Source organism: Hipposideros armiger, unplaced genomic scaffold (assembly GCF_001890085.2).
Source record: "Hipposideros armiger isolate ML-2016 unplaced genomic scaffold, ASM189008v1 scaffold_458, whole genome shotgun sequence".
In the NCBI taxonomy this organism is placed as follows: domain Eukaryota; kingdom Metazoa; phylum Chordata; class Mammalia; order Chiroptera; family Hipposideridae; genus Hipposideros; species Hipposideros armiger.
In genome coordinates, this window is record NW_017731808.1 from 608,466 (window position 1) to 633,982 (window position 25,517).

The window sequence follows — 25,517 nt, forward strand, 5'->3', positions numbered from 1 at the left end:
GGGCAGTCCGAGGACAATAGGGTGCTGGTGTGCAGCCAGGAGAGGGTCAGGGTGGGGTGGGATGCGGCAGGCTGGGCAAGGTGGGGTAAGAAAGGCTCCAGGGACATGAGTGGCACCAAGCACACTCAGGCCATCCCAGGTCCACAGTGCCCTCAGCACAGCTCTCGGAGCCTTAGTTCCGGGTCTGAATCCTTGGCTGGCATTGGGTTCTCCCATTTATTTCCTTCCCAGGCAATGCCAGCGGAAAGCCCACGTAGTTCTTCTAATCTCCCATAGAGCTGAGTTGAAAACTTGAGACAGTTGAAAGAGTAAGGTATCTACATTGTGTCAAACTCTAAATTGTGCAGCAATTGAGACAGATAAAAACCCTCTCAAATTCTTCCATGGGAGGCAGGTATCACCGAATCTCAGGTGCACACCTGTGGTCTTGTCCATGCCTAATCACAAATCTTTACAGAATCCCTCGAAATCCTGCATCAACGGAAACACATAAAAACCCATTTAAACAGGGTAGCTGATTCAGTTGATTGTTTACTGAGTACCCAGTTTCCCTTTCTTTTGTGTTAGCAGAATCCTAATTTTGTTTGAATGTCTATTTAATAAATACTTATTAGCCTAAATCAATCATATTAGACTCATTCTAATTGCCAGAAATTGGTTGGTGAGATACTATATTAATGAGTTCTAGACAAATCAACCTGAGGGGGAATATGTTGGAGGTTTTCTGGGAAATGTTGCTTTGCTCTTAAAAAGACAATATATAGATGATGTATTATAAAATTGTACACTTGAAACCTATGTAGTTTTGCTGACCATTTTCTCTCCAATAAATTAAAAAAAAACAAAAAACAAAAAACAAACCCATTTTAGTGAACTAGTTATCGCACCCATGAGTTATTTATGTTTTTAAGAGACTAGAGTTTGTAACAAGTACAACATGTTATTTTAATTAAATTGCCATTAAGGTCAATTTTACTTTATTTTATTTTTTAAAAGTAAAGAACATTGTACTCAAGTTGTGGGTTGGAATTTGTTGAGTTAGCGGTTTTCAATGTGGATGGGCCAATTCAAGGAAAATGGTGAAACCGATTTTTGTCTATAGACCTGGTGTTGCCCAAGACAGCTTCCCAAATTCTAGGAAAGGAAAGGGATACCTCCTGACTTTCTGTGACAACACGACTTGGGTTATTGTGTTTGTGCTGTTACTAAGGGCGGATTGCAGTGTCCACCTCCTGACTGATTCCTGGGAGTGCAGTCACAGATCTGGAGGACAAACCAGCCCAAACAGCCACAAGTTATAGGTGAATGGTGATATAATAGCAGGAGTGACAGAAATCCAACATGCAAGTGGAAATGACTTGCATGTGTAGAGGTCAAACTTCAGAGAATGACCCAGAGAATAAAGTTAGCAGCCAAGAACTTCAAAAGAGCTATGATAAATATGTTAAAAATAGAGTAAAAGATAGATGAAATGAATGGATGGAGGAGGCATTTCCTCAGAGAAGTGGAACCTACAAAAATCATCAACTGGGCATTCTAGAAACGCCAATAAATATGTAAAATGTGGGCATTTCAGATGGCTTTAACACCTGCCAGACTATAGCAGAATACAAGATTAATACATTTGAAGGCAGATCAATAGAAAATATCCAAACTGACTCACAGGGAGGGAAAACAAAGTGTAAGACGTGTAGGGCATGCTTAACATCAACACGGGTGTGACTGGAATCCTGGGGGAGAAAGGGAGGAAGAGAAGCAATATTTGAAGAAATAATAGTCAAATGTTTTCTAAACCTTATGAAAAATAGCAACCCACAGGCAGCCACGACAGCACAACTAAAGACACTCACGAAAGAGGACTTCCAGAACTGCTTCAGAAAGTGGCAAGGACGATGGGATAAGTGTGCTCGAGGCGAGGGGGAGTGTTTTGAGGGGGATTAATGGCAATGCGCCTTTTACTGTAATACGTTGTTTTTATATAAACATTCATCATATTGTTTGATCACACCTCGTCGTATCATGTCTCTGGTGCAATTCAGTGCAGAAAGCCTGTTGTCTTTAGGTGACTGGCACTGGAACGATTGCTTGAATAAGCATATGGAAAAATGCACCTTGACCTCGGCCTTTCAGCAGACACAGAAATTAATTCAAAGTGGATAAACTTTATGAATTCAAAATTGATCACCTTTAATGTGAAGATGGGAACGATGGTGCTTCCAGAAGAAAACAGGAAAATACTTTCATATTCTTGTGGTAGGCAGAGATTTCTTAAAGAAGACATACATGCAAAAAACCAACCCCGGAACTATGAAGGAAAATATTGATAAACTGAATTTTACTAAAACCAATAACTTCCATCATTAAAAAGAAAAATAACAAACTGAATGACAAGCTGAAGACTGCGGAACATATTCTCAATATGTCTGTGTGACAGACAGTACATCCAGACTCTATCAAGAAATCCTACAAATCAATGCTAAAAAAAACCCAAACACCCAATTTTTAAATGGGGGAAAAACTGGACAGGCACATCCACAGTTAGTACAGAAAGGCAAATGAAAACCTTGGTGATCAAACCACCACACACCTATTAGAATGGACACATTAAAAAAACAAACCTGAGGGGTGGCTGGTTAGCTCAGGTGGTTAGAGTGCAGGCTCATATCACCAAGGTTGCCAGTTTGATTCCCACATGGGCCAAGGAGCTGCACCCTCCACAACTAGATTGAAGACAGCTACTTGACTTGGAGCTGATGGGTCCTGGGAAAACACACTGTTCCCCAATAAAAATTTTTTTTAATGTCTAGATACTTAAAATTCACCAAGCTTTACATTAAGATCTGTGTGCTTTACTTAAAGAAGAAAAGGAAGGGCCAGCCGAGTGGCGCGTTGGTTAAGAGTTGGCTTGAGACGCCAGCTCTGAGCAGCAGGGCCCCGGTTCAGATCCCACATGAGGGCCAGTGACGCTGCGCCCTTTACAGCTAAGATGGTGAACAACAGTTTGACCTGGAGCTGGGCTGCCGTGAGTCGCCAGCGACGGCGTAGGCTGCAGTGGGCTGGCTGGCAGTGGGCATGAGCTTTCGTGAGCTGCCCTGAGCTGCCATGAGCTGCCATGAGTGGCCACCCAATGGCCGAAGAGTGAATGCCTCGCCCGGGAAGAGCACAGTGATAATACCAACATAGGCCATTGAAGCAGCGTCCTCCACAACTAGACTGAAGAACAAAAGGACAGCAACTTGTCTGTTCCTCTTCCCCGAATCCCCAACGCTGTTCCCCTCCCTCAATTCCCCAATAAAATCTTTATTAAAAAAAAAAAAAAGAAAGAAAGAAAAGAAAAGGAAAAGTGCTTTTTACAGGAAGAAAAGAAAATGTAACCCCTGGAGGCAGGCCTGGCTGTTTTGGATCTGAGATTGGGTATTTTCTTGCTGTGTGACCTCAAGAAGTCACATGAACTCTCTGTGCCTTACTTCCTCGTTGTGGATAATAATAGTATCTGGTCCACAGAGTTGTGATGAGAATTAAGTGAGTTAGTGGTTATAGAGTTCAAAGCACAGTTCCAGGCACCTGCTCTGGCCTGCATGGCTGTCAGTCCTTGTCACCAGGTGACAGCCCACTGCTTTGAAGCTCTGAGATCTCAGGTGTTTCACCAGCTCACTTTGCCTCCATGTTGTAGCAAGAGCCCTTGGCTAGAGCTACCATGATGATATGATGTTATTTAAGTTATTCTAGGCCTTCCACTAGGAAACACTCTGTTTATCCTTAACTATTACCCTACAGACCTTGAGGAATTTTGTTTTTGTTGTCAATGTGTGTTATAAAAAATAAATTCCCCCATATTCACAAACGCAAACTCTATCATCTGACCCCAAAGTAGATTTTATACTTGGCCAAGCTGTGGACTGGCAGGTGGCGGGTGCCATTTTGTGTCAGTAACCTGGGAGGGAGCAGACTGCCCTTTAGTAACCTCTGTTGCTTCCTGCTCTGGGCAGTAACAATTGCAGAGGGCAATGTTATTACACATAGGATTGCATCATGCCTATTTTATAACAACTCTCCGTGTAGCATAAAACAGAAACTGAATCACTGTTTGTGGTTTGGGGGTGGGTTTTCACATGTCTGCAGTGGTGAAAATGTCCTACATACATAAGGCAGGGACTTCTTCCTTTTAGTTGCAAAATAACTACACCTCACAGCAGACGGGTCCGTTTCTATCAAGAGGGCTCCTTGGAGTGACGTGACACGTAAGCTCGTGGGTAAGTCACTGACAAAAATGCTTTTTAGTCAAAAAATATTTTGTAATGTTAATGTACGGAGTAAATGTAACTACCTAGCTGTAGGTCAAAGAAAATATGTCATGTCTTTTAGTGTAGGCAGTGAATAGTCCTTCCGATTTAAACTGTGATGTAAAGTGTCTGTGACTGAAATCAGTCAGTCAACAAACATTGGCGAGCCACCTGGGACCAGGCCACACGCTGGCATCAGTGACCTTCCCTGTCCTCCAGGCCCAGAGAACAGTGAGGGAAACATGTGAATCTGTAAATTCGAAGGAGCTGGGTGTCAGTGAAACGTAAGATGCCGTAATATTTTTTCCAGTTTTATTGAGATATAATTTACATATAACATTGTGTTTGTCCAAGGTTAGTACAACATACTGGTTTGAAATATGTCTATATTGTGAACTGGTCACCACAATACGTAAGTTTAGCTAACATCCATCACCTCACACAGTTACAATGTCCTTTCTTGTGATAAGAACTTTAAGTTCTACTCTCTTAGCCACTTTCAAATAGACAAAACAGTATGGGTAGCTATAGTCCCCACGCTGCACATGACGCCCCCAGGACTTAATTACCTTATAACTAGAAGGTTTTGACCACTGTATTGATTGCCTTAAAAGTTAATACTGAAGTATTGTCGCTCTGAGGTTGGTGACCTAGGAGTTTCTTTGTACCTGTATCTACCCATTTTCCCTTGCAGAGCGTCCCACGTAACAGCTCTGGATAGGAAGCAAAGAAGGGTCATGCCCCTGGGGGGACGGGGAGCAGTAAAAGCCATGGGGCGGGGGAGGGAAGAGGACGGTCGTGGAAAAAAATGTTGGGTGCATACAGCCCCCTCTTTCTCTCTCCTCGGCTCCCATGCACCCCAGCCCATTCCGCCGTCACAAGGGTGCTCCTTTGGCTCCCACTGATGAAGACTGAGGCTTTGCGGGCTTCCCAAGTGGCCGAGCATCACAGGCAAGCTGGTGGTGAGTGGCATCCCCCACCCACTGCTGTCTGCCTGCAGGGGCCATTTTACTCTTCTTTATATCTTTCTTTGCTGAGACTTCCTATTTTTTTGTTTCAAGTGTGTTCATAATTGCTCACTGAAGCATTTTTTCTGATGGCTGCTTTTAGCCCTAGTCAGGTTATTGTGACATCGCGCGAGTGTTGGCATCTACCAGTTGCCTTTTTTTTCCACTTGGATTGTGACTTTCTTGGTTCTTGGGGGAGGATGAATAATTTTTTATGGAAACCTAGATATTTTCAGTATAATGTTATGAGACTCTAGATTTTGTTCAAGCCTTTTGTTTTCTCTGGATTCCTCTGATGTCACTCAGGCACAGGAGGGGGGGGCACTTCCTCATTACTGCCAGGTGCGTGTAGAAGTCCAGGCTCCACACTCAGCCTTCGCTGACACCCAAGGGAGGGGCTCCTGGTTAGGTAGTTCAGCTCCCCGCTTGGCCGCCACCCACACCTCGCTGTGCTGCTCCCACGTGATCTCCACTGGCACCATGGTGTGTGGGGAGAGCAGTGTCCTTGTTAGCGCTGGGTGCTGGTGAAAGTCCTGATCCTACTGGACCTCCCCTGTCACCACCCCAGTGAGGATGGGAGGGGCTCCTCAGGACTGCCCGGGGGGGGGGGGGGGGGGGTGTGGATTCCAGCCTCCCTAGTTGACCTTCTTGACACCATTTTGACTGCGGGTGAGAGCAGGTTTGGGTGCCGCGTTACAACCTGAGGGAGGTGGGAATCTAAGCTGCCCGCTCGTGTTTGCTGGCGTGGGCAGGGTGGGACCGCAATTTATTGTGTGGTGTTTGGCTGGAGTAGAGTAGTACTTGTCTAAACATTTTCCATATTGCTAGGTGGCTCCTTTCCTACTCCTGTGGCTAGAGAGAGCAGTCTTGTGTTGGGCTGTGTGTGTGTGTGTGTGTGTCGGTGAGCATGTCCAGGCTGTTGGTTTCTTCCACTGAAAGTCTGGGATCTACGAGGCAAAAACAAAGGGGTCTCACAGCAGCGTGGCTCCTTGAACCCCAAGGTCCCTGGCCAGCCCAGCTTGCCCTTGCCACCTTTCAGAGTCCCCTCATGTTTCTTTTGTGGGATGTCCCGAGTTGTGCTGAAGGGGAGGAAGAGAGAAAAGCGTGTCTGTTCCGTTTCCCCATTAGCCTGCCCTGTGACGTGTCACGGATTGGACTTGGGCTTCCAGTAGCTCTTGCTGTCTATTTGAAGTAGGTGTGGCCTATTCCCCAAGGAATATTGACAGCTGGAGAAAACGGTGCCGGGGGGTCAGGGGTCCTGGGTCCTTGCTTGAGCACTGTGGCCCTGGGCAGGTCTCAAACCTCACTGAGCTCCTGTCTCCTTGTTCCCACGTGGCAGGAGAATTCACTGAGATAATTTCTGACACTAATGCTCCTGCTCTAGCTATTTCCCCTCCCCTCGCTTAAAAAGTAGTTTTTGTTTTGTTTTGTTTTCATAGAATTGTTTCTCTCTCGCCTTGGGGACTTTTGAGTTGCAGGGCTCTGCCCAGAAGTTTCCAGAAATGCAGAGATAATCTCCCTAACCTGACTTTTGCTTTCAAAAGCTGGGGCTCCACAAGGGGACCGACCAGGTCTTCCTGGGGGGAGAGGATGGAGAACTGGGGCTCTGGGGGGCAGAGGCGGGAGGCCTGGGAGTCCTTTCCCAGGCCTGGGGAGGGGACAGGGCTTGTTTGCAGATCTCAGGAGACTCACATGACTCAGGGAGGCAGGAGGACCCCTGACAGGGTGACCAGGGTGCTGAGCACACTGGACTTGACCCGTGGTCTTTGGAGCCAGCCCCGAGCTGGCATGACACGGAGGCACTTCCAAGGACCAGAGGCGGATTACCTGACTGATAAGAAAGACAAGATGTGGTTTCCCTGCACCTGGGTCTGGAGACAAATTCACGCACGTTCCAGGGGTGGCTGCTGCACTCCTTCTCCACAGGGGCGCGCTGAGCACCACATAAGATGATAAGGGGACAGCACTTTCCAAACCATGAGGGGTTCTTCAAATATAACTGACCACTTTCATCAAGCACCTACTCTGGCGAGATGACATGCTAAGAATGATGTTGGAGGCAAAGAATATCCGAAGGACATTGGGATTTAATTCCCTGGGGAGATAAAGCATGTGCCAGGGTGAACGGAGTCTCGGGCAAAAAGGGGTTACAGGGTTGACCTATGAGGAATTTGTAAGGATTTTTCCACAAACTGGCTTCTGGCCCCTGACTTTTAACAACTTTGTCAAACTGTCTTAATCAGTACTTTTTAGGCTGCAAGTGATTGAAACCTAATTCATGTTAGTTCAAGGTCAGAGGGGACGTGCTGGGTCTCATACAGTGAATAAATAATGAGGAAGACCAAGACGCACACTATGGGCCAGACATGATTTTCGAAAACTGTCTCATTTAATCCTCACAACGATCCAATGAGACGGTTGTCACCCACGCTACAGCGGAGGTTATGGAGGCCCCGAGAGAGATGACCCTGCTCCAGGAGCCGGCCACCTGGCTCTACAGCCCAGCACTTAGTGCCACGCTGCCCGGCCTCTGGGAAAGGGGTCTGTGACTCCCTCCATCTCTCAGCTCTGCCTTCCTCTCACCTACACACTCTCCTTACGGCAAGAAGGTGGGCCACTGCCAACGGCGGCCAACCCCAAAAGGGAAAGAAAACCTTCCTTTCTTGGGGTCCATGCAAGACCCCAGGAAACTCTGATGGCCCCACTGGATTCATAAATCCTTTCCAGAACAACTGCAGTGGCCCAAGGGATCTGTTCTGACTGACCCTGGTGGGTGTTGCGTTTTAGGAAGGATTCCATGGAGTTAGGGGAAGGAGGCTCCTCAGAGGAAAAGCGAGGTGCATGGGTTACCACTTACTTCCCTGCTGGGGCCTTTTATGGGGGTGATGGGAGCCCTGCATTTATGTGTCAGAAGGAGGCCTCCAGTAATTTTCCAGCGCCTGTCTCTGAGACTTCGGTCCTAATCTTCAGCTTTGAAGGTCATCTCGTCGCCAGATGTTATTTCCTCTTTCTTCATCTGCAGACACTGTTTCCTAGTTCTTTCCTGCCACCTTTGGTTTTGTGCTCGTGGAGGAAAACAGAAATAACCTCTTTGCAGTGTAACTTTGCCTCTTCCTCACTTAGTTCATGCAATATTGCCTTGCATTTTTCTTTCCCTGAAGACATCCCTCATTACCTCGTCTTATCATCTCAGCCTCTGGGCACTTCGCTCTTCCTGCCTCCACCCTGCAGGGCACTCTCATCTCCCAGCCCCTCCTCTGCCCCCACATCCTGGCAGACTCGGAAGGGCGGGGGGGAGGGGGGGGCAGAGGAAACCACAGTGCGGGGGACATCTGGACATTGGAGACAGAATACCGTGGGACTCAGGCCAAGAGCAGGATGCAGAGACCATGTCCTCAGAGTGTCCCCATCTCCTCCTCATTCCCCAGCCTCAGCGGCTGGACAGGGATAAAGTGAACGCTCCTTAAAAATGGAATCTGGGGATAAAGTGCAAACCAGGCAACTGAAACTACATAGTGATAAAGGAAGCTAATGTCCCCACTGGTGATAGACTCGTGGACCTGCTCGCCCCCAGGACATCAGGCTGAGGTTGAGTGGCAGGAAGGCTTGTCCTTACCGGCGGTGTGAGTGGAGCACGGGAGAGCACACTCATTAGCGAGGAGAGGGAGTACCTCGAATAGGCGTTCAGTGGTGGACCCTGGCTTTTACAGGGGACACCGAGAAAACACAACTCATGCAGAGGAAGGTGAGTGGGAAGAAGGGGCCTCTGTGAAGCAGTGTTGGAGCGACCAGGGATGTTTGGTCCACAGAAGCGAAGGCCTGGAGAGAAATGTGGTGCCGTGATTGTGTGTCGAGTGTTGGAGGCCTGTTGTGTGATCTGTGACTGAGGAACACAGAGCACTCGGGGTGACAGGGAGATCCATGAGGCGCAGGCACTGTTTGCTAACTGCTTACTATTGGAACAGAGGTGCCTTCCCGTAGGAATTTCCCAAGCCCAGCCGGGCCCCCAAGTCTGCAATGCCTTAGCAGAAATTGCTAGTGGGGTTGGAGTCTGGGATGGACAGTCCTGTGGTGAGCTCCCTCGGGTTTATCTGCGTGGCACCCACATTTCTTCCCAAAGCACCCTAAAACAGCCTTGGTGAAGCACCCACGTCCCAATCTTTCTGCGTGGTTTTCTTGGGGCTGACCGTCCCTTTGACCTGCGGGGGACAGTGGCTGGCTGCCAGCTGATAGGATACAAGCCTGGACCTGCTGGGAGGGCCTTCCGGAGACAGCCCAGCAGAGGGGGAAGCCAGCCGACGGAAGCAGAGCTGTGCAGAGAGCTGCAGACCAGGGGCTGTGGACAGAAAATGGGTGCTTGGCCCGGGCAGGCCAGAAACCAATGCGCCCAGAACAGTGCATTACCTTTAGCTTTAGACACTTGGGGTTGGGTTTCTGTCACTTACGAGCCAGAGTCCAGACACAAATGTCACAGATCTGACCTTCTCTACCATTTGCTTATTCCCTGATTTGGCACAAGAGGGATGGCGTTAGCGAGGATTAGAATTAGAGCGCTTGCTCGGTGCCGCGTGGTGGGAAGGGCTTGCCATGCATGATTTCCCACGAGGCTGAGAGTATCCTTCCCCCAGTGTACAGATGTATAAGTGACAATGCTTCCAGAGGCCTGTAACAGAAAGGCCAGCAGCTCAAGCCACGCCAACAAGGAGCCAGCTTGTCACTGTCTTCCCTCTCTGGCTTCATCTGTAGGCTCTGCACACTGTCCCCCTGGCCGTTCCCAGGGGCCCAGCAGGCATCCATCGCCTTACACCTCCTGTTCCTGACCAGCCACTGCTGCAGATCACATGGCCTAGAACTGGGGTTGGGGGGTGGGGGGGAGGGAATTTCCAGAAGAAAGCTCTGCACACATTCTTAGGAGTGAGGAGAGTAGATGTCAGCGCAACAGGACCACAGCGTCGTGGCACTTAGCTGGCACTTAGCCACATAGCTGGGAGTGTCCAGCCAGATTTCCACGGAGACTCTCCGGGGCTGTGATCCCTGTCACCCTCCCCTGCCTTATGTCCTGTCTGCCCCAGGTGCAAGTGGTGGCTGCAGGGCCAGCCATACCCCGGGCCCCGGAAATGAGGCACCTTTTGGGCTAAACTCTCCCCAGGAGGTTTGTGAATTTGAATCCTCTTTCCAGAACATTCAGAGATTGTTGGCTTCCCTGTTCAGTACATTTGAGGTGCCACATGGCTTCCTGGGCCTGGCTCATGGAGAGCGGCACCTGGAAATACAGCAGTTGCATTCCCTTAGTCTGCTAAGGACAGAATAGAGCTAATGCATTGACCCTTCAAGTGAAACTATTCAGACAAGAGCAGGGCCCTGTCCCCCTTGAACTCATACATTACACCCCCTTTTCCTTCTTTGATGTGAGGGGAGAATTTGGCTATGGTCATCAGACCTGTGGGTGTGAAGTCCATCTGCCTGGCATGAAAAGCCTTTTGCCCCCTTTCTAGGTGAAGAGAAAGACAGGGGTTCTCTCATCTGAGGTGTGGTGGGGAGGGGTGGCCCAGGTGGGCTGGAGGTGAGAAGAAATGCCGTGTGTGGTCCCAACATGAAAGCCACTAAACAAAAGCATTAGCCTCTGAGATTGGAAGTAAAGAATGCCTTGTCACCCTGGTTACCAAGAAAGGGTCCCACGTATGTAATACGGGCTTTAGCATGATATTCCATCTGCTATTCCAGCCTGGGGCCAGATGAGAGGGTGCTAAGAGTGTCACTCCTCATGCAGTTACACGAACATAGTTGTGGGCCGGGTACTTGGGTGGGCACTGGAAACCCCACTCTGCAAAGACAAGCTTTTCTCTTTTTTGTTGGGGTGGAGTAGGGCAGGGAGAGCAGAGACCTGGGCACCTTCACCTACGCGCCCCTTTGTTACCAGCGCTTAGCTCTGCGACTTGCACAAAGCCATGTTGCATGTGTTGCCCCAGTGTAGGGGGTGTCACCCCAGATACGGAGCTGTAGTGGTGGGGGGCGTTGGAGGGGCCACCTCTTCTTTAGGCCTCACGCCGCTACCTGGCCCAACAAAGAAAAAAAGAAGAGACGATCCCCTGGCCCTTCCCCTCCCTCCTCGCACAGGCTTGGAGGTGGTGGTCCTGGAAGGGGACCCCGCTGTCTGTCGGAGTCCTGGGCCGCTGGCCCAGCCTCTGCGAGTTTCCGGCCTCAGAGGCTCCGGGGCTGGGCAGGGCCCACGGCGCCTGCCAGACCCAGCCGGGCGGGCGGCTCCAGGAGCGGGGATGCCTGCGAGCCCCGCCAGCCACCCCTGGCAGGAGCAAAACAAGAGCACGCGCACCTGTTGGCCCCGCCCCGCTCCCCTCACCGACCAATCGTGGGGCGCGAGCGGGACGTGGGCGGGGCTGGGCGGGGCGGGGCCGGAGCTCAGCGGCAGACAGAGACCGAGCCCGCGCAGGGCGCAGCGGCCGAGCCAGGAGCGAGCGCAGCCTCGTGCCCGTCGCCCGTCCCCGTCGCCGCCTCGTCCCCGCCGCCGCCGCCGCCCCCGGGGCATGGCCTGTCTGATGGCCGCTTTCTCGGTCGGCACCGCCATGGTGAGTGAGCGCATCCTTTGCTCCCGGGGCTTGGTTCTGTGTTCCGGGAGAGCAAGAGGCACGCGAAGCCCCGCACCCTCACCTGGACACCTGCCCCCGGGTCCCCGGGGAGGCGCCATCGCCCGCGTCCTGGGCACCTAGCGTTCTCCGTGCTTCTTGCCCCGGCCGAGCGCTCCGGGAAGGCGGAGGGGCCGGCACCCCACAAGTGTACAGACGGCTTGGACCCCGTCCGCCTCTGACGGAGGGGCCTGGGGCCTGGGCACCGAGAGCGCGCCGGGGATGGCTGCAGCCGGGGCCGGAGAGCGTCGCATCTTTCTGCCCGTGTGCGCGGCCAGTGCTCGGGAGCCGGCGTTTCTCGCGCCACCCTCCGGAGCACCGGGCACGGTCTCGGGAAACAAAAGAGGAAGCAGCTCCCCGAGAGAGAGAGCTTCTCGGGAACAGCCTCTCCCGGACCTGCTTCCGAGCGGGTGGCGAGGTCCCGGGCAGGCAGACGAAGGGCAGGCCGTCTTCTGTAGCCTGGCGAGAGACGGGTGGGGACAGGGGCGCTCGTCTAGCGTCTCCTGAGGGTACCAGCTCCGCAGGGGGACCACCGGCTGCCAGCGAATTCATGGCTAGACACAGCAAGTGCTGTTCCCAGGGGTGGCTAAGAGTCTCCTCTTGCTCATTGATAATAGCGCCGTCAACTCACATTAAGACAAAACAAACATTTCTATGCCTCGCAGGTGGGCACTGCAGTTAGGTACTTATGGACTAGATTTCAGATCATCTAAAGTACAAATAGAAAGTATTACGTATTCCAACCCATATCGCTCTCCCCATCCATCCATCCCTCTTTCCATCCTCTATGTATTTACTATCCTGCTAGTTCCTCCCCATAGGCCGTGAGCCCACAGCAGCACCGGTTTGTCCCCCCCCCCCTGCTTTATTTCATTTTTAGCATCCTGTATTGAAGTCAGCTGGGCTCCAAAAGATTTGACCGATAGTTACCTCTTGCCTTGAGCTAAAGAAAAAAAAAAGTAGCCCGGTTTCTGCGCATGCTCTGCTCTGCCAGTGGCATCCTATGATTCCAAACAGGTTACTGTAGAACATACCGCGCCTCGCCAGCTCATTATATAATGATTTTGTGTAAACCGATAGAATGGGGCCACGGGCGCCTTAAGGGGGTTGGCAGAGCAGGGGAGAGCCGGCAGCAGGGGGACTGGCAGGCGGGGTCCCATCTCTGGGCTTGCTCTGCCTTTAATACTTAGCTTCTTACAAATAAGGAGGGGATGGAAAAACAGAAAAGCCATTTGCTTTGGTCTGGTTGAGTGTTTGGGTGACATTTGGCAGTTCTTCCTTTTACATTTGCCCATCTCTTTGGGATTCCTCAATTATGCTGATAGTGGAAAATGAAGGCACTTATTTTTAATTGTAAGTAAATAAAGTTTCACAACTTTTAGATGCTGGGTAACGGTTGTGGCCCTACATAGCTGCAAAAGTGGCTTATACATGTGGGAAAGTAATGAACTGGAATGTTTTAAGGCATAGAAGTTTTTATGTAATGATGTTTAATGTTACGTTACGGCTTGACACAGTCCCAGGACACAAGTGCCTTGTTCTCACATGGGGATGCTACGGGCTGGGCTCGGTTTTTTGCAGGGCACATTGTTCTTTATGAAAATCATTTTCCTCCCTGAAAACCTTGTACTTTTTTTTTTAATTTAAAAACTTTCACACAAGTCATAAACAATGAGCCCTTCACGGATCCCCAGGACCCTGAGGTTTGCTGTACCATCGCCCCGGCTCTGGGGTCCAGCCTGGCTGACTCTGCCAGGTGTGAGTTTGTTTGGAGAAGGTGTCTTGGAGGGGATGCTGAGGTCCCTGAGCTGGGTGAGAGGGGTGGGCATGAATTCCCAATGGGATGGTGGCATTTGGGGCTGTTTAACGCGGGGTTCTGGTGATGGTGAGGTTGCATTCCAAGGGACAACGCAAGTGGCCTCTGCCCTTTGCTTAGAGCTAAGGGCATGCCATTTGGGTTATTTTCCAGTAGTCAGTGGCCTTGAAGATTTTCCTCTAGTGTGCTCAGGGAAGGGTCTGCTCTCCAACTGAAGAGTCTGCTGGTCTAGATGGGCACCAAGGCTGGTGGCAATGAACCAAAGAGAGAAGTGAGAAAGAGTGCGTGTGAACATCTGGCGCCCGTGGGTTCCTCTTCCCTTCCCTCCCCTCCCCATGTTGCTGCAGGGGTGTGCGTGTGTGTGTGTGTGTGTGTGTGTGTGTGTGTGTGTGTGTGTGTGTGTGTTGAGTTTCTATATCTGTGCTTCTCTGGATAAACAGAGTGAGACAGATGGCCTTGTGGGGGAGGGTGCTGCTGCCTGTTGGAGACCCTCACTAAACAGCTGTCTCTCTATGTTAGCATTCAAATGGAAGTCAGCACCCAAGGAAATATTATTCTCACCTACCACAGGCAGGCTCACCCTAAACAGGATCTCCTCACATTCAACACTCACAAATGGACTTACTGTCATTTACCACTTATTGCACAGCACAAATTGTGTGGAGTAGGGAGGAAAAGACGATGCTTTGGTAGGATAGGAAAACAGACAGTGGAAGGGAACCAGTGGTGGGGGGAAGATGTATTTGTTTCATTTTTAATGAGCTCAGAAAGCTAAGGACGGTGAGCTGTAACCTACATTGCCGGCCACTCTTCATCTGAGGATTGTTTCCAGAGAGCTGGTCTATTTCAAAATGACAGCCACCACCTCCCATCACAACAGGATTTCATGATTTTATTAATTGGGCGAGGCCATTGGACATCCGTAGAGGAAAGGTGCACACAGCTTTGGCATCAAGTTTATTTGGAAGTAGGGTTGTATGGTTTTCTGTTTCTGTTGAATTCCCTATAATGGACAGGGGCTGGAATGACTCAGAGTCACCTACAGCTTGTCTGTAGAAAGCAAAGCAACATTCAAGTGCAGGGTCCCATGCTGGCTGGGAGTGTGGGGCGCAGACATGGAAACTGCACAGCCCTGGACCCCAGCTTGGCTCCTCATTAGCCAACGGGTCTCGGGCAGGCAGGTCGGGCAGCCTCTTTGTGCCTTAGATCCTCCTTTGAAATGGAGGAGGGGGTGATGGTAATACCCTCTGCTCGAGTTGGGGAGATAGTAAGAGGCATAGTCTCTGCAGCATGGAGTTTAATGGGTGCATTGTGTTTGCTGAATCAAGTCATTGTTTATAGTCATTCACCTACTATGCAGGAGGCGTTATTATTTAATACTGTAAATAGTGAGAATTTGCCTCCGGCTTCTCTCTCTCCCTCTCTCACTCCCCAGTCAGCTCAGCACCCAGCTTTGTCCTGTGCTGCGCTGCGTGTTGCTTCTGGGTCCCCTGCAGGGTCTCGTGGACTCTTTACAGCGCTTCCCTCACAGTATTGTGAGCACCCGTGTTCTCGCCTGGGACCCTGTCTGGACCTTTAGCTTGCTGAGACCTTAGGCCACATCTGTCTGGCTGACCGCTGACCCCCAGGTTCTTTATTTGGTGCTCAAATTGTTGAATGAATGAGTGAGACACTAGACAGGCTTAGAGCCCAGGGGGGAAAGCCAGACCCTCATCAGAGAACAGGTCTGGCTTCTGCTACAGTCGGCGGGTGGATGGATGGAGTCAAGGCTGCCCGTCCCTGTCTTGGTGTAGGTTTCATCAAAAAGGAAAGCCGCAACCTGGACTTCCTCAGGGGATGGACACCTGTGGTGGGTGGCGGGTATGGAAGGTCCACAGCAGCTGGAATGCTGGGAAGGCCACCATTGGAGAGGACTGGGTGGATACCCCCTACCCCCAGCTGTGAACACACAGTGATTGGGGGTCCCTGGTTAGAGCCATCTGCCAGCGGATGTGGGTTTCAAGCCAGGTGGTTAGCCTTTGCGCTCATGTGGCAGGGTGGGGGTGAGAACGGACCTTGGGGACCAGACCTGCAGCTAACTGTCTTGCCCACTGCTCTCTCCACTACCACCCCCCTCCTGCCCCCCAAGGCCAGGGTTTGGTGCTTCCAGGGCAATTATGGAGCCAAAATGGATTATAAACCTGGGACAGCAGCATGTGCCCTGAAAGGGGATTTATCCAGTGAACAAAGGGATGGCACTGGGCGCCTGCACTGGGCACCAGAGCTGAGTTTGCACATTCTTTCTCAATCGGCCAAAGCCAAGAGCTGAGCTACGGCAGGGTCTCCTGTGACTCCCTCATGAGGCCCGGACACAGAGGCCCCAGGTCCTGTCGCTGCCCCTTGGGAACTGGAGAGGCACACACTCATGACCGGACTCTGCGGGGTCCCCTGGCCAGGCTAACACAGACCTTCCCTGACTTCCTGCGGGGACTGTATGAACCTATTTATGTTTGCCTTCAAACATTTCACATGCCAGCAGCGAACCAAGTCTAACTCCGTCCAAGTTTTATTCTGTACTTGAATTTTTATCCACAGAGTGTTATAGTCAGTGGGATGAGTTTTGATTTGGTTAAGCTTTTCAGAGGTAGGAGATATCTGGGTGTGTTTGTGTGTTTGCACACGCCTTTTTCTTAAATGGCAAAGCAACATTTTCAAACATCACCAGAACCAGAAACCCCTGTGCACACGTCTCCCCACCCCTCTATTTGTGCTTTAAATATTCAAAAGCACCAAGCCCTCCAAGATTTTCGAGCCCTTAACTACCACGATGGAAAGGATGCCAGCTCCCCAGCGATACAGTCACATACCCTCAGGAGGGCATTCAAATGAGGGAAGGGCTTGTTCTGGCCACACGAGTTGCTGGGGCTTGTTGTAGGGATCGTTTACGGATGATCCACTCTCTGAGTTTATTTCAGATTTTTGATTAGAAACAGTAATGATCAAAAAGCTATCAACTCTACAGAAACACCTGACAATCCTATGGAAAAATAACAGTGAGGTGCTTCCCTTTCGAGCAGTGACACTGCAGTGTCTCCCCTGTCATACCGCAGTCAGAAGGGCCTGACTTATGCACGAGGGTTACTGATGGGCTCTCCCATCAGCCGACTGCGTCACCGCTGCAAAGGAGCATCTCCAGAGGCCCACGCTTCGGGTACTGTGGAATGTTCTCTCTTGATTCAAGAGACAGCTAGAGAAAGCACAGCATATTTGTCCACCCGGGGGTTCTTCTGAGTTTTGGAGGTACCTGAAGCATATTGATTTGTCCAAGATTGCCAAGCCATTAGAAAAGGATATTCCTTTCTTTGCATAAATACTTTCGGTTCTTGGCTGTCTGTCAGTAGACTCCCAGTGGAAGCTTTAACAGCCAGTGTAGCTACACTGGTAAGTGATTCAGTGGAGGGGGCACCTAACAGATTTTGGGGTTTTTTTTTGATGACTTAGATTCTGGGGTCACTTCTGCCCCTCACTTGATTGTAGGGCTCAGAGCAAGTCCCTTAAATTGTCTGTGCCTCAGTTTCCTTGTCTGTGTAATAGAGAAAAAAAATATCAACCTTTTCAACTTTTTTTTCAGCGCTATTATTAAGATACAATGAGAGAGGAGAGGTGTATGTGATTTAGAAGAGTTACAAGGAGGGCCGGCCGAGTGGCGCAATGGTTAAGAGCTGGCTTGGGATGCCAGAGGGCCCCGGTTCAGATCCCACATATGAGGGCCAGTGACACTGCCCTCTAACACTGCCCTCTACAGCTAATATGCTGAACAACAGCTCAACCTGGAGCTGGGCTGCCATGAGTGGCCTGCGACGGCAGGTGGGTTGCCATGGGCTACCGTATGTAGCCAGCAGCCAGCTATGGGCTACCGTATGTAGCCAGCAGCCAGCGTGAGCGGCCAGCAGCTGCAGTGAGCGGCCGTCCAGAAGCCGGCGACTGATCTGCCTCGCCTGGGAAGAACGCAATGATGGTGCCAACTTGGGCCAGTGAAGCGACGTCCTCCACAACTGGACTAGACTGAAGAACAAAACGACAGCAACTTGCCTGTTCCCCTTCCCTCAATTCCCCAGCACTGTTCCCATCCCCCCAATTCCCCAATAAAAATCTTTAAAAAAAAAAAAAGAAGAGTTACAAGGAAAATACAGAGGCCGGCTCACACAAAACCCAGAAGGTCAAGTGGTGTCATTGCTCTTGAGAAATGTCGATGGGGTTCTACGAGGAACACACTAAAAGAGCTCATTTTAGAGAAAACTGTCAATTACACCTTTCCTAGGAGCCTCGTGTGTCTTTATGGGGATTTTTAATGAGTGAACTGTAAACAGGTAAATTTTTTTATGGTGGCCGGTGTTTCATGCTTTGAAACAAGTGATTCATTTACTATGGTTTTGTGATTAGATTTTATGATTCTAAAAGAAATATTAGTATCTTAAGCACTTTTAAGAGAAAAAAGTGATGGCTAGGGATGAGAAATTCCTCTAGGCAAGCACCTTTCTTCTCACCCCAAGGGCACTCTGTAGTTTGAGTAGTCAGTGACCTTGAGCCTAATGGTGATGCCCTTGCACTCTTTTCCTTGATGTAGCTTGTAACCTCTCCGGGTGCTTCCTCTCTCTTTCTCTAGAATGCCAGCAGTTACTCTGCATCAATGACGGAGCCCAAGTCCGTGTGTGTCTCGGTGGATGAGGTGGTCTCCAGCAACATGGAGACCACCGAGAAGGACCTGCTCAACGGGCACCTGAAAAAAGTGGACAACCATCTCACCGAGGCCCAGCGCCTGTCCTCCTTGCCTCGGAGGGCGGCTGTCAACATTGAATTCAAGGACCTTTCCTACTCGGTCCCAGAAGGACCCTGGTGGAGGAAGAAAGGTAGGGAGGGCGGTTGCTGTGTGTGGCCAGAGGCGGGAGGGGCCTGGGAAGGAAGCAACAGGCTGTTTGGGAAAATCTGGTTCTGGAAGTTGCGTCTGACTCTGTGTGGTCAGCTTATTTAAGTGCTTTGTGCCTGATTTTTTTTTCTCTCCTATAATATGAACAGGTTGGATTAGATGATTCAAACACCACAATGGTTTTAACATCTGATATGATTCCAAAGAATGTCACACAGTTTGGCCATCATCCATGGGTGCTGGTTTCCAGGGTGAATGCTAAGGGTCCTCTTCACTGGAGGCTGTTTATATTTGTTCTTTAAGATGAGACTATTTTTAATGTTTCAGAGCAAAATGGGAGACAGGTTTGAAGTGTTAAAAGGTAGTTGGTAACCTAGAGTGACCTCTCCTAAAAATATCACGTTTAAGGATCTTGAAAGGACTCTCTCACGGGTGGTGTTGGTACGCTATAAAGAAAAATACACTGTTGTCAAATGAGCCATAGAAATAAAAATACAAGGGACAGAGGACGGAACTTGGGAGATCTCTGAAAGCCACACAGCCCTGGAGCTGGCCACCAGCTTGTTGCCTGTTGACAAGAACTGATGACTGAAGGTGTTTTGAATTTTCTCAGTAACCTGGACGTTCCTTTGCCAGCCCTAGATTTTCAAAGTGTACAGAGTGAGCGCCCGCCGGGTTGATATTTCCTTTACAGCCTGACCTATTTCTTCCTCATCTCCCTCTGCTCCGTGCACCCACCACCCACCCATCTTTCAAGTGGTTGGGGGACCAATTGAGAGAGGACATGTTACATATCACCAAGAAACGATGGCCCCTAGCTTCTAATGACTTATTTAAAACATCGTGAAAATCTTTGAGGAATTTGGAACAATGGAAGTGTCTCGGGTACCACTGGAATATTGTAAATTTTTTAGGACTCTCAACTTATATCTAGATTCTATCCTTCTTTTTTATTGAAGAAGACCCACCAAAGCTTACTTTTTTATTCTTCATTTTTCTTTGTTTTCCTCTCTTACCTTCATTTTGTTCTCCTCCTCTCTTGAGGTTAAGCCGTTTAGACTGTTGGTGTGGGCACTCCTTGGAACCTGCCAGCCAAGTTGGTTGTTGCATGACTATGTTTGCACAACCAACCACGAACGGATCCCAAACCTTCTCAGCAGCTGGCTGTATGGTGCTGTTATCTGATACTTAAAACGTTTTCAGTTTGCCAGCCTGTTTTGTTAAGAAACTCTATGGCAGGCTCAGGGTTGGGCTCATTCAGTTGAGCCTATTGAAATGTCAACATATGGTTCTAGCGTTTTCCTTCTCAACTTGAAAAAAGATTTTACTGAAAATAAATGTGCACCAAGTGACCAGGAGGGCCTCGTTGTGTTTTGGCTTGATTTGTCTATGTAGACAAATTGTGGATAATCTGTGAGCAACGTAGATCAGTTTCTGTCCATCTGATACATGTAGTCTTGGAAACACTGTCCTGTTGGTTGAAAATGTTTGGATGTGTCTCTTCCCAATTGAAGATAGCTTGCAATGCAGAAATGCAAACATTTGAAAACGGTGGCAGAATTTTGGTTTGAAATCCACACAGCAGGCAAGTGAAGGATATAATTTCTTTGTCAGGTATGTGGCTTGTCAATGCTATATTCTCTACATGTTAAAACTGGTCACACCCATTGTCAAACTTAGCCAATGGCGATGGCATCTTAATCAATGAGGCAAAGGCCACCACTGTCCATTCCCAGTGGCCTCCTTGGAAGTTCCATCCAAGTCGCTGCTGCCAGATAGACATATGCCCTATAGTAACCTCTGTGGGCTCAGGATGGGGAGGAGGAGGAAGTGGGCCCTACAGACCTGCCCATGAGTCAGAGATGGTTAGGGCGGGAGGGGAAGCCGCGCACGACTGGTCTTCTGTGTCTTGGTTGCTGGTTTCTCGAGCTGTTGAGGCCTGATTTCTCCAGCTGGCTGGTTTCCTCCCCAGCTCCGTCTCCACCGCGGTGCCCGTGCTCCCTTCGCTCTGCCTGCCCTTCTTGCCCGCATGCCCCGTCACTTCCGTTCTTCTTGGTACCCTGCAGTTCAGAAGGTTGCTCACTCCAGCACCAATTCAGGGTGTGAAATACTTGTCCTTGTTCTCACTGAATAGAAAGGTAACTGAGTGGTTAAAGCTTGCCCATGTGCCGGAGCTGGCGAGGCTGACCTGGGACTGGGTGGTGATTTCTAACTCTGCAGTCTGACTTGCTGCCCACGCCTTGCCTGGCCCAGGGTCTCAGGGGTGCCAGGGTCCCCGTAAGCACAGGGAGGCAGCGCTTCTTATCCAGGTATGGTGCCTGCAAGGTGGGCTTTGCTGCGGCTTCCTGAGTTCGTTGCCCCATCAGGCTGGAGGCTGCATCCAGGAAAATCTAGAGTTTTCTCCAATGAGGCAAGCCAGCTGCCGAAGTTCTTGTCAGTGCTCACTGCGCCCTCGTCACCAGCAGGCTCTCGAGTGCTACACCAATTCAGAACTTGGGATCCTATTTTCCCAACTAAGTGGCACCCTCAGGATGAGCAATACAAGTCAGCATGAAATGTGGATCCAGGCAGCAGGCTACGGGGGGAGGTCCTGCGGGCTGGTGTGCGTGAGTCCCACTCACACCATTCCCACCCAGTTCGCTGCCCTGCTGGTCGGCCTCCGTGCCGCTCCTCAGGTCTGGTTCCTTTCCCTCAACGTGGGTCCTCACCTCTCCCGCTCTGTCCCTCCGACTGCTGGACACTGTCTCCGAGCCCAGCCACGATGAGGTTAAGCTGAGAAGTCAGGTCGAAGCCACACTCTCATTTCCCTTTTCTCATGGTGGCAGTTACATATTTGGCATCACCTCGGTGTGACACCAAGTGTGACCAACCCTTGGGGCAGGGGCTCTTGCTCATACTTTTCTCACCATATTAGTTTTGCTTTCCATACCAACTTGATTGTTTTTGCTTTCTGAAATTCATCTTTACATGTTAACCTCGTTGTAAGGACACACTGAGGTTGGATGACCCGGCATCATGGAGGGGCTGGGCGTCTCCGAATGTGAGAGCTGAAGCGCCTGGTTGTGTAGTGAAGGGAACAGAGCCCGAGAGCACAAGTGATTCGATCAGGGTCAGAGCCGGTGCTGGGTCCCGGCTGTCTCACTCCTAGTCCAGGTTTCTTTGCATCATAAAGATACTGGACCACTCCAGAAAATTCCAGGGGAGATTTTTCTTCACACCATTTCTCCCAGAATATGGTGCTCGACTCAAATTCAACATAGAATGCTGTAGCAAAGCTTGCATTGTGATTAGAATAATATTATAAACTCCTCCATAATTATTTTAAAGAAAGAAGACAGAGAGAGAGAACGACATAATTCTTAGAAGAGAGGTGACAAGTGATCAAGAGCAGTATTTTTCAGAGGAAGATGTCAGGCACCAATTCTTCAAAATTCTTGAGCTTGATGATTGCCAAGCATTGAATATGGTGTTTAACAAAACATCTTGTATTTTCAATTGTAGTTACATTTTCTCCATATGATTAATGATGTCTTTGGAGGAAAAACTAGATCATATAATAGATTCCTAGTAGGGAACATAATTGTGAAAGGAATTATTCCTAAGAGAAAAAAGTACACCCCAAGGATAATTTCACTGGCTTCTGACACAGTAATTACTTTCCCTCAAGGAATTCACTCACGTAGTATAAGTTGATGGGACAAATGATTTGGAACGACATGGATTTTGGTGTCAACACACCAACTATGGTGTCACGGAACGACATTTGTACCTCAGTGTGACTTACTTGTGAAGGTAACTTCTGTTTCCAGTATGGCAGACACCTGTTGGTAACATTTAGGACCCTTTGCTAAGAAGACATCCACATCCTGAGCTTGTAGTGAAGATGTGGATGGTGATAAGAAGATGTGATATCACAGTTAAGAAGTGGAGTGCTTTGGGTCTTCTGGATAATCTCCCCCCCCCCCACTCCCCAGGAAATGGAGCACTTTCCATTTGTGAAATTAAAGCAGGTCTTGGGTCCACTTGGCTGAGGGTCCAATTCTGCCCTTTGTACCCATGGAATACATGAGGTTCAGAGATATGTCCCAGGTCACAGGAGTACCGAAGATGAGAATTCAAGTAGGTCTGCGGGATTTGAGGCTAAGACCCAACAGGGAACCCAGTAAGCACCTGGCTCTGAGGTGAGCACACCCCATTTTATAAAACCACTAGGGATCATCTTGACTGTTAGCTCTGGCTGTTTTTCCTTTTAATTGGCCTGCTTGGATGTCAGTCCCTTCTGCCATTCATGAGGACACATGAAGGAATCCCTTGGTCCTTTGGGCAGTCTGTAGCTGTCCTGTCCCCTGACCAGAGGGGTGAGGCTGAGGCGTATGGCACACAAACAGGTGACATGATTCTTAGAAACTAAATACACCTCCCAGGATTACCTTGTGATGAAGTTCAGGTCAAGAACAAAAGTTATCCTATTTGGGGCTTTAGTAAGTTTTCTTTACTACCCTTCAGCCAGGCCACTGTCTCCACGCAGTGACACTCAGATGGGATGAAATGCCATCTCCTACTTTGAACCCCAACCCTCCAGCCCCCTCCTTGTCAATTGCCAGCAAGGAGTTAGACAATCCGGGCAGCCCCACCTCACCTTATCTGGTTTGTTCCTCAGCTATAAAAATGCATCTGAACACCCTTCTCAAATTCAAGTTTGCCTTTTCTTGATTTTCAAAGTTATTTCCCAAGGTCTGTAATGACGGGCTGGTTGAAATGAGTGGAATTGGCCATTAAAAAACGCCTTTCAGGAATTCCATTGAAGGAAGACCAGCGTCTAACCAAGTGCTGGGCGACTTGATCTAACCAAATGGAGCAGGGATGAGAAGGGTGGCCGGTCAAAGGGGTGCTGCAGAAATGCCCAGGTGGAGATGCGTTTTCAGGGGTGGGCTGCTCAGGTTCAAAGGGGACTTCTGCTCCCCTAGCATAAATGGATTGCTCTTGTGTTTCTTGGGAGCCATCATGCTAAGGTGGGCTTTCTTTTGGGTGCAAAAGGAAATTGCTTTTAAATCCGCTGTCTTTGTTTTTATTTGAGGCGGTAACTAGTCTTTAATGGTGACGCTAAACCTTGCTTGAGGCTGGGCTTTTACACACGTGGCTGAATGAAGAGCTCCCCTCTTCCCCTCTGGGGCCAGTTCTTACCCTCTCAGTACTTGGTAGCTCCCCGGGGAAGGAAGGCAGGACACCCTGTCACGCCCTATTGATGATGGGTCTTCTGGAACACTTCTGGATCTTCTGCCTTACAGGCTCCGAAAGAGGCTTCGAAAAAATGCTGAGAATGGGCCAACTCTCATGGCAGGCTCATGACAGATGAATAGTGACTATGTACAAAACCAAAGGGTTTGCTAGTTTACCGGGAGAACTTTACATCCAAAAAGTCTAGATGCGTCCCTTCTCCAGCCAGCACAGCTTCTCCCTCTGAGCACGCTTCATGGAAGCCAAATCATCATCCACCGGGACCTGGGACCAGGAGTGCATGACTCCAAAGTGTGCCACTGTCAGGCTCACCACCCCCACAGACAAGGCTTAGGTGGCCCTGCTAACATTGGCCTTGAGGTCTCCTTTCCTCCTTTGCTTCAATGTCTGGCCACCCCTGTCACCCTCCGATTAGGGCATGCTCATACGTCGTCACTTTCCCCAAAAGTGCACCTGTTCTTGAGCCATCTGGTCTCTGCAGTGCGACTTTGCAGGACTGTGCTCTGCTCAGTGGGGAGTTGGTGTCACCGTTTCACTTTCTGAGGACATTCTGGCCACACTTATTTTCATCTGCTGCGTGGTGGATGCCCCGCCTTCCTTTAACACCTCAAATGTGCTCATATCTTGAAAACATCACATTCTCAAACTGAAGTCCTGTCTTACAAACCAGAACCTAATCTGCTAAGGCCAAGAAATACCCCAAGGTGACATTCTGCTAAACATGAAACCATTTCTTTTGTTTATAAATTGGCAGGAAAAAAATGTCTAGTAACCACACACCTGCTCTTTTTGAGTACAGTTCTAGAATCAACAGATTCTCTTATTTAAGGAACAAAGGTAACCACATTGGAAAAAAGGAACCATACAAAGTAGGGGCTTATAGAATGGGGGTGATTCTCGGTCAAACCCATGCTGATGAATTCCCAGAACCTTCCGAGAAAAGCTTATGTTCAAATAAAATATATCTAAAACCAAGTGTTTTTGCTCATAATATGAGCAGGGAGGAGTTTGCAGCGTCAGGGATGGAGGCTGGTGCCTCTGCCAGCTTCAGTCTCACCACAGCCATTAGTTGCACTTGTCATTTTATTAGCGGTGCTGTGATTTGTCACCTTTGTGCCCTCTGGGGTAAATGGAATTCAGTGTCAAAATTAAGACATGCCAGAGTGACTTCAAGACTGTGATTATAGCCAGCTGAGATCTATATTTAGAGCCCAAGTCTTGGAGCTCAAGGGGGCCTCGGCGCTCCGTTGGTCTGACCTCTCACCTCTGGAGCAGCCCTCCTTGTCCCAGCAACAGGGTGCCAGCCTCTGTCTGAGCACTTCTAGTGACCAGGGACTAACACCGTTCCCCGGTGGCCAGGTCCACGTTTGCACAGTCTAATTCTTAGAAAAGGCTTCTGTCTGTTGAGCTGAAATCCAAATTCAAGTAATGTTCATTGGCTGATCCAAGTTCTGCTTTTTTGGAACTCTACAGAACACATCTTGGTCTTGGTCTTGAAATGAGCTCACAAACTACCGTATTTGCCGGCGTATAAGACGACTGGGCGTATAAGAAGACCCCCTAACATTTCCACTCAAAATACAGAGTTTGTTATATACTCGCCGTATAAGACTACCCCCTCTTCCG

The 25,517-nt window shown here is 49.5% G+C and overlaps 1 protein-coding gene across 4 annotated transcripts in view; it reads left to right on the top strand.

Moving 5' to 3' along the window:
- The first annotated feature begins 4,153 nt into the window (after positions 1 to 4,153).
- ABCG1 (ATP binding cassette subfamily G member 1) overlaps positions 4,154 to 25,517 on the top strand; it is a 74,768-nt gene continuing 53,404 nt past the window's right edge. For 2 of the 4 annotated variants that reach the window (XM_019666016.1, XM_019666017.1), the window contains exons 1-2: positions 11,725 to 11,874; positions 18,393 to 18,636. In XM_019666016.1, coding sequence (XP_019521561.1) covers positions 11,833 to 11,874; positions 18,393 to 18,636 — 286 coding nt within the window. In that variant the 5' untranslated portion in view covers positions 11,725 to 11,832. Of the gene's footprint in view, positions 4,254 to 5,168; positions 5,246 to 11,724; positions 11,875 to 18,392; positions 18,637 to 25,517 lie in introns of those variants that run through there. The other 2 variants (XM_019666018.1, XM_019666019.1) reach the window with 2 other exon arrangements.